This window comes from Fulmarus glacialis, unplaced genomic scaffold, assembly GCF_000690835.1.
Source record: "Fulmarus glacialis isolate BGI_N327 unplaced genomic scaffold, ASM69083v1 scaffold14031, whole genome shotgun sequence".
In the NCBI taxonomy this organism is placed as follows: Eukaryota; Metazoa; Chordata; class Aves; order Procellariiformes; family Procellariidae; genus Fulmarus; species Fulmarus glacialis.
In genome coordinates this window covers 1-9,105 of record NW_009192225.1, presented here as the reverse complement: position 1 = coordinate 9,105, position 9,105 = coordinate 1, and the positions used below count along the sequence as shown (strand labels likewise).

At 54.6% G+C, this 9,105-nt stretch overlaps 1 protein-coding gene across 1 annotated transcript; it reads right to left on the bottom strand.

Moving 5' to 3' along the window:
- Positions 1-320: 320 nt before the first annotated feature.
- On the bottom strand, positions 321-3,839 carry LOC104083493 (complement C1q tumor necrosis factor-related protein 6-like). The gene is made up of 3 exons (XM_009586996.1): positions 3,666-3,839; positions 2,565-2,802; positions 321-868 (listed from the first exon to the last, which is right to left on the bottom strand). The coding sequence occupies exons 2-3, from the start codon at positions 2,794-2,796 to the stop codon at positions 321-323; spliced, it is 780 nt and encodes a 259-aa protein (XP_009585291.1). The 5' UTR covers positions 2,797-2,802; positions 3,666-3,839.
- Positions 3,840-9,105: the final 5,266 nt, after the last annotated feature.

The following is a 9,105-nucleotide window of genomic DNA, read 5'->3' as shown; positions in this document are numbered from 1 at the left end:
GAGCAGCATTTTAGCTTTCCTCCTGCTCTAGGACCCTAAATGCCAGACACAGCTTGCTGGCAGATTTAGAAGAAGCCAATAACCTAAGTTGGAGTCATGAGGTGAGGGGGCGAGAGATGGTAGTGTCACGCTGTAAATGGTCAGATACAGGCCTGGCTACAAGAGAGCGTGAGGTGGGAGCCAGTGCGGCAAGTTTCACACTCAGTGCCTGAGACTTCACAGGCCCATTTCCAAGTGATTTGCAGTGGTTGCGGGCAGTAAAGAGAGAGAGAGAGGAAGAAGGAAAAGGCCAAAGAGGGCCCAAGAAGGAGAAGAGGCAGTTAGTCAAGGCTGGGCTTGACCAGGTACCCGTTGAAGGTGATGTACACATCAACATCATCACTGTAAATGGCATTCTCCCGCTCCCGCTTGTAGAGCCTCACCCAAATCTCATCATTTTCCTGAAGCTCCAGCATGAGGCTCTGGCTCTGCATGATGCTGCGGTCGCTGGGTTGGGCATACAAGATGACTGCCTCTTCTTCGTTGTGCATGATGTGCATGTAGGTCTCCTTGAAGTTCCAGGTGTGGACATTGAGGCTGAAATAGTAAAGTCCACCCACATAGCAGTAGAATTTGCCATTGAACATGTCGAAGTGGCTGTAGAGGTTGACGAAGACAGTGTCGAAGATCAAGACCTGGAAGCCCTCGCTGCTGTGCAGCGCTTTCTTGCGACCGACAGAGAATGCAGCATACTGATGCTTGCAAGGATCTCCCGCTGTGCCCATCTGTCCTTTACTGCCTTTCTGGCCCTGGGCACCCCGCTCGCCTCGTGGTCCTTCTTTGCCCCATTTCCCTGGCATCCCAGGCTCTCCCCGGTCTCCTTTCTCTCCTACAAGAGGAAGCAGAGGACACAACTCCTGTGTGATACCCAGAGGGAGAAGTGGAAGCAGCAGTGAGAAAGCCTAATGAGGAGGCAGAGGATTGCTCAAGGATGGGGCAATGCCAGAAGAAGGAACGCTCCTGAGGGTTACAACATCATTGTGCTTCATGGGAAAGGAGCTAGCAGAGCTCTGGGTGGGACTGGAGTCTCGTCTCTTAACGAACCCCCTGCTCACCACTTGATATGGCCTTGCTGGAGGCACTAGGACCTGTCCCTAGGAGACTTCAGCCTGAGAGGGAGCCCAGCAGTGCAAAGTACCACTGGGTCTCTTCATCTCTTCTTCCTCCTCTACACTCCTTTACCTCCACCACAGCCCCTGCCCTCCCACACACCTCTCCTATGACCCACATAGTGTGCACACTGTTCTTGCTGTTGGCTGGAGAAGAGGAAGAAGTGCTAATGCCTGTGGGAGAATATGACTAGAGAGGGACAATGAGATGGGTCAGAGTGAAAAGATCCAGGCTGGACGTAGTGGATGGTGCACTGCAAGTTAGAGGGCTGGTACTTTGACAATACCGGCATCCTTTGGGCATCCTGTATAATTAATACTGCAGTTCTACCCTGGGGTTTGTGCATTGCCTGTCACACACTTGGGCAGGCATCAATACAGAGAGAGAGCAGCACCAGAGCATACTTTGTGTATAGAGAGAAGAGATGGGGGTCAGAGCAGCCTCCAGCACAAGTGACAGCATCCCAAATTTGTGCCTTGTTCTTTTTCTCCTCTCCATCCCCTGCAAGGTATTGCAGGTCCCCCTAGTCCAGGCCTCTCTCTGCCCCAGTCACACTTCTGAGCTTTGATGGATTGCAGCTATTTGAGCAACCTGATCTAGCTGAAGATGTCCCTGCTTCTTGGAGGGGGGTTGGACTAGATGACCTTTAAAGGTCCCTTCCAACCCAAACTATTCTATGATTCTATGATTCTATTTCCAGGCTGGGCAGGGAAGGGGGAACATCTGCCCAGCTAGCCCAGAGGAACCACAGAGCAACAATAAGTGAGTGGAGCGGGATCCAGCTGGGAACAGGCTTTTGCCCGCAGCAAAGGCTAAAAGGGGAGCCCTGAAGGGAGGAGCTGATCTAAAATAGGGAGCTTTTCCTGTTAGCCAAGCCAGCCACAGCAGGGTGGAACAGGCTGGGGGTCACTGCCAGTTAGCCTGGAGGTGCTTGCAAATAGCTGCTGCCTCCCCTTGCCCTCCTCCCTCTCCAAAATGCATGTGACCCATGGAGCTGGAGAAGGTTTCCTCACAGCCTTGCCAGATGCCAATGCCTACCCTCCAAACCTGCTTATTTTGCAGCTAGATAGAGACTGCTCCTTCACTCTGCAGGCACTACAGGACTCTGGAAGTCTGAGGCAAGGAAGATGTCTGCCGCTGCCACTCCTGTGCTAGCAGGGAGGAAGAGCTGGTAGCAGGCAGCATCCTGAGACACAGAGGTCACAGCACTGACTTCCCGCCCCCCAGGCTACTCTTGATCACAGCACAAAACATCTAAACCCTGGGCACAATGTCTGTGGGCACATACCCTTCAGGATGGCATCTGGCAGTCTGTTAGCATAACCAGCATGCCAGCAACCCAGCTGTCACCTCCACCGCAGTGCCACTGGTCCCTGAGCAGGCCTTGGCATCTCAGGGCCGAGATGGGCACTTACCCTTCAGTATGGTGATGTTGATATAGGGACGGACCTCCGGCATTGGGTAGGGCAAGTGGTGGTGGCTGGGGGGGAGCGGTGGGGCATCTGTAGAAGAGTCCAGTGGGTCACAACAGCGCTTGCAAGCACCAGGTGCTGGTTCTGTGAGGTTGGGTTCATCAGTGGGTGCCCCAAGCACAACAAGAGGGAGAAGAAGGAAGGCCAGAGGTGTGCGCAGGTAAATTATGTCCATGGTGACCTGGGAAGACATGAGGAAGTGCCAGAGTGAGGTATAAGAAGGGGAGGACATGGGGGATGGAGCAGAGATCACCACAAAACATCTTTCTGTAGCTGGAGCCAGGGGTGGGGTGAAATGGCATTGTCCTGTGGAGGGAGTTTACATGTTTGAAGTCCCTGGAGGTTCAAGGCTGCAATTGGAGTAGCAACCGCATGGCCCAAGAGGATGCCCCACGCCCTTCTGCCCAGACCAATGGAGACTAGGTGCTAACCCTGGAAGAAGGCTTGACCCTCACTAGGTGAACCACTGGAGCCACTAGAAGATTCAGTCCCCAGGCTGGGGTAGAGGAAGGAGACATGGCAAACCACACAGCCCCTTCAGCAAAAGCATGCTCCAGTAGGCTGCTGAATCTGTGGGGAGGGCTGTAAAAAACTTCTCCAGTCACTAGGTATCAACTCTTTACAGGAGTCTAACCCAGCAACCCCGCTGTCCCAGATAGAGTCTGACCCCCACTTCTCTGCAGAGACCCCATTTCTCCTGTGGGCTGGGAACTTAACTTCATCCCCCTCCTTCCCCCCACCAAACCCCATCCCTCTCTGTGCCTCAGCCCCCTCCCATCAATGCTCAGTTATGTCCTCAGCAACCCCAGCACCCTCCCAAAGGGATGGCCGGCTCCTCCAAGAGCAGCAGGCAGTGCCAGGCCTTTGCAGACAGACCAAACGGGAGCGGCTCTGCCGCAGCGAAGGAAGCAAAGCTCGGAGCAGGCAGCCTGCAGAGAAGTATGCTTACGAAAGACAGACACGCAAACAAGCTGAGAAAGCCCCTCTTCCAGCCTCTGCCCCCCCTTCCCTCTGCCTGCACCCCAGCGCAGCGTGGCAGCTCACCCCGGAGGCTGAGGGCTCCCCTCTGTGCTTCCCAGCCCCTGCTCGAGGGCTCCCCTCCGCCTGCAAAGCCGGCCCCTGGGCCCATGGCTTTAAGAAAGCTGGCTCTTGGCACAGGCACTGCTGAGAGCTGACTGGGCGCGCAAGCTGGGCTTGGACCTGCTCCCTCCCCTCTCCTCTCCCTCCTTTTCCCTCCCTGGCTTTGGGCGCTCTCCATTGCAAACGGCTTGGGTTTCGGCGCCTTTTAACTCTTTCTTAGGTAGTGCCTTTTCCTTATATATGTTTTTTTTTTTTTCTCTGCTTTTTCGCTTCCAAACAGCCTAGCCCTGGTCAGCAAAATGCAGATTGCATCCTGTGCGAAGGGTGCGTAGGCAGCAGGGCAGTGTCCCACCCACCCTGAGCATCTCAGGATGGGCAAGGTGGGGTGCATGGGTGCAAGAGAGACACTTTCCTTCAGGTGGGATGGTGCGGGACTCTGCCCTCACTCCCCTGCGTTAGTCCCTCATCCCACGCATTAGCCCTTCACTTCGTTGGCTGTGCTCTCTCCCCAGTTGCGCCTGTCCCACTTATAGTCCCCAAACTTCATCTTTCATTCTCTCCTGCATTGTTTCTTCTGCACATCACTGCAGCTGCTCGCCCCAGGCACGATATTTCTAGCAGGCTTATCTGCCAACTGGGAGAGGCATCGTTTTTTTCCCTCTCTGGTCATCCCCCCTCCCTGGGCAGAGCCCCCAGCCTTGTACTCCGGAGTGTGTCATGCCCCGGTCACATCCCCTGGTCAGGTCCCCGGCTGAGCAGTTTGCAAGGGAGGGGTGTGCCTGGCCTGAAGCACAGCCCCGCTGCGGGGAGCTGCCTGCCAGCAAAGCTGAGCATCTGGAACAAACCCTGGTCATGATCTTTGCCCCGAGCCTAGCGCCAAGCTAACGTGCTTGTGCTGTTGGGGTGAGCACTACGTGTCTGCACCAGAATCTGAGAATGAAGGGCATTTTGGGGGGGAAAAGTGCAGGGGGCGGGAGACAGGAGACTTTTCTTACGCTGCAGAATCTGTTGGGAAGAGGATATTTGGGGTTCCTACCCTGCAGCAAAACTGGATTTGGGAACTTATACCCAGTGGGGGTGCACATATCTATGTTAGGGAGGCAGAAGGAAGGATGGGCAATAGCTCTCTTCCGCAGGGGCCAGAAGCGCCAAGTCAGCACTGTGCCTCCTGCAGTTTCCAAGAGAAGCTGGAGAAGGCTCCAAGGTTTCTGAGGGGGAAAGGGTTGTGTGTGTGTCTACGTGTGCTTGGACTTTTTTTTTTTGTTTTCCATCTCCCATTTGTTTGGTTTGGGAATGGGAGGCCCCGCTTCCCAGAGAGTGGCTGGCGTTTGGCAGGACCCCAGCACCACTGGAGGAGCAAGCGGAAAACTCTGGGAAAATATGTGCTGCAAGCTGGGGGGAAGGGAGGAAGGGGGGCTGGGAGGTCTGGAGATATTCTCAGGCTGCCTGTCAGCCTGGAGCTCAATGAACACGGAGCGAACATACCTCCCAGCCGGGGCAGGAAGAGGACCAAGAAATTCGCTGCTGTGCTCGTGAGTTCCTAGCCAGGCTCCAGCACTGACACACAATGAGACCCATTGCAAGTCTCCCACGTCTGCCTGTGCCTCAGTTTCCCCTCTTGGAAAATGAGAGGGGGAAGGGTTAGGGCAACACTTCTTGCTAATGGAGCCTTGCCAGCTGACAGAAGCGGGTTTTTGTGATCAGTTGTGTTGTCTACTCCTGCTTGCTGCTGGTGGGGATTTTGGCAACTGACAGTACTATTGTTGAAAGCCAATAAATTTTCTGGGGTGCATGAAAACTCACAGACTGACAGTGAAGGCAGAGTTCCTCTCTGTCCCATCAAAGCTATTGCAGTGGCTCACTCCCTCAGGTTTTCTTGCCTGGCTTATTTCCAAGCATGACATTACCCCCTTTTGCAGCACTCTGCCTTATGTCTGGCCTCCCCTACCTTTCCAAGGGGAACAGGTAGCAGGGAAGGCCATTGCCCTCATTTCCATCCCACCTTTCCATCTGCATTCCTGAGTTGCTCACAACCAAGCAAACGTTCTTCGTGGAGGACCTCATCAGCTGGGGTCTTTGCCTTTTTCTCATCTGACTGCAAGAACAACCCACAGTGGGCAGTGAGCAGGACTTTGTATTTAATGTCTCATCTGAGCTGAATAGGGACCCGCGGGGAGCCAGCAGACAAAGCCTTGCACTGGTGGCATTGCCCAGCTGGGCAGCAGTTTATGCCAGTGAAGACACTTTTGCCAGGGTAATATCGCTTGCTCCCTGAAGGGAACTGGCTGTACCAGTAATATTTTGCAGGGCAGCCACATTTGCAGGAGGTTTTGGCTTGTATGGCCAAGTGCTCAAAGACAGGAGTTTTGAGAATGCTATCCAATAACCCTGTGCCAGCCATGCTTTTAAGTGTAACCCAAGCCTGAAGGCACCTTGTGTGCTCAACAGTCTTCCCTTCTCCCTCATCGCACACTCTGCCTTGGAGACAGCCCAGGGAAACTCTGGCCAGATTGGACTGCAACGATCCCTGCTCAAAAGCAGCTGCTTCATCCTTCTTCTACATTTCCTCCCTCCTCCTGCAATCCCTGCCCAGGGCAAAGTAGGGGGATGAAGCCTGGCTGTCCCCCAGTGACTGCCTCCATCCTGTTAACCCTCTCTACCACAGGTACAGAAGGAAGGAAATTACTTTGACGTTTCCTCCCCTTTCCACCCGCTGAGTACAGCTCAGCTCCCCTTCTGCACATGTGGACCCCCTGCCCTGCTACACATACACACATGCTCGCATCTACCCACAAACACCCACACGCTCGCCTTTCAGGGCTCCTCCCTCACCAAAACCTCTGGAGCAAAGGTATCATCCGCACCAAGAGGAAGAGAAACAACCCCTTCTCTTCCCCTTCCTGGCTGCTTCTCCTCCAGCACAGCCGCTTTCCCTTTCCCCACCCCTCTGCTCCCACTCTCCAAGACCATTGCCGGGAGGGGAAGCGGAGGATCTCTTACCTCCGCTCCCCTCCGGAGGGGTCCCACGCGGGGTTATCTGTATCCTCAGCTGCTCCCGGTTAGCAGCGCGGGGAGGGAGGGCTGGCGGGGCCCAGCTGACTCCAGCCAGATGCTCGCCAAGTGGTCTTATGTAATTACTGCCTTTTCCATCCTGCCTCCGAGGCCTTTGTGAGTGCCTCCCCCCCTGCTCTGGCCCGTGTCAGGCTTGGCTTTCCCTCCCTCCCTTCTTCCACCCACCCCGAACAGCATCACGATTTGCTCAGCTCAACAGCTGATTCCTTCTGGAAGCAAAGTTCAGGCTTTTGGCTACTGCCGTTGCTACCCCTGGAAAGAGAGCTCACGTGTTTCAAGAGCTGGGAAGCGATGGGCAGCTCACGTCCTCTCCATCATTGCCCGACCGCTGCCGGGTACCTTTGTCTTGCCCTTCTGTAGTGCCTGCAAACAGGGAGGGGGACACCTGAGGCACGGAAAGGTGGCAGTGTGTTTTTATGCTTCAGCACTTTGGGGTGCCCTTGGGTTACCCTGTAACAGCAGCCGGCCCTCTGCCGTATCAGGATCACTGATCATCTCTGGCCAGGCTGCAGAGGGAGTCGGGAAGACTAGATGACCTTTAAAGGTCCCTTCCAACCCAAACTATTCTATGATTCTATGATTCTACGATAAGACGAATCTTTTCCAGCCTGTGCATGAGGCTTGTGTAACAGCCAGCCCTTGTTACCCAAGAGCACCAACACGGTATGAAATTACTGGCTTAGAATATCTTGTACGTCTCTGAGGATGGGCAGGCCTGTTGGACGTCAGCTGCGTGGCTACATTTCTCTCGTAACTTCTGCCCATGTGGGGCCTGGACGAACCAGGAACGACACATTCCCTGGCTTTACACAGGCTGCTGCTGAGTTTGAGGGCACTTCTGCCAGCAGGGATTTCTGCTGTGGGCTGCTCGGCAGCCTGGACTGCCTCACACGGAGATCAAGGCCTGGCAAAGCTGCTACATTTTTTTGCTGTGCATTGCTGAAATGCCACGTGGCTGAAGAGCAGCTGGAAGAGCTGTTCACCTGTACTCATCGCTAGAGCAAAGCTATTGCTAGACCTGGCAGTCTCCGGCGCTAAGCATGAAAGCATGAGCTTGTCTCTCACTTCCCATTGCCCCACAGCTAGTCCGAGTCACCGCATGTCTGCCAGGCACAGCTGAACAGTGTATCAGAGGCTGGCTGACAAGCTGTGTCGGTTGGACATGCCTTGCAGCCAAAGGCGCATCATCCAGGCTGCCCCTCTCCCCATAGGTAGCTTTTCTGGCTTGAGTGTCCCATCCCTTACCTCCACCTTGTGACCCTGCCTGCGAGACCACTGTGACAAGAAACTGTGCCAGTGTCCACCCCAAACTCTGGCATGTGACTACAAGTGTTAACCCTATTGCAACCAGCAAGACCTCGCTGCCTTGTGAGCATCTAGGCCCAACAGCTTGGCTGGGTGGGAGATAGCAGGTGACATTGCAGCGTGTTTGAACTAGTTCTTAAAAATAGTCTTCAGCTGAGCCTGCTGCCTTCTGCTTCTCTGCATCTGAATACGCCTCCTCCTCCCACCCACTCCTCTGGTGTTTTTACCCCTATGCTGTCCTTTCCTACACATGCTCCTAGCCCTACCCTGAGCAGTTATCAACAGTAGATCACTACTGGGGGCATCTCAACACTCACAAGTAGTGCTGAGAAGGGTGGACAGTGGTTAGGGCAAGAAAATTTTCTTCAGAAGTACCCATGAGCTTTCTCACCAAAGAAACAAGCACTTTGTGGCATGAGGGGGGAAGCTGGTGTTTAAGAGCTCACAGAAACTCTTGGATCTGTGACGGGTACTTCCCACTAAGGGAACCACCCTGGAACCTACCCACTAAGGAAATCCCTGCTGGCAGGTTTGAAACAGAGAGGTTCCCCCATCGCTTGGTAGCCCTGTCCTGAGCCTGCTCCTAAAACCAGTCAACAGGGCAAGAGTCCTGCCGCGTTGTCTGGCCATCTGATCCAGCATGAGCACGGTCATCGCTCTGGCACCAAGACATAGGGCATAGGCGTTGCTTGATACCCATGCGGTAAAGTTTGATGCTTTTCACAGCAACAGATCTCTGCTGAAATTGTGTGATGCCTTGCAGTAGCTACAATGCCTCTGAGGATCTAACAGGCCCACACACCTCCGTGGTGAATATATGGGATTTCCAAGAAGACAGTGGTGTCGGAGGGGGGTCCTGACAAAAGTCCCAACGATATCCCTTGTTCCTGCAGTCGGCACACCGCGGGGCGTGCAGGGGCGCTGGGACCAGCCCTTCGTGCAGCAGTCCCGCCTCAAACCCGAGACGTTTCCAGGTGGGAAAAGAGCCGGTGTGTGACAAGCGGCCACGGCTCGCCCGCAGCGCCCC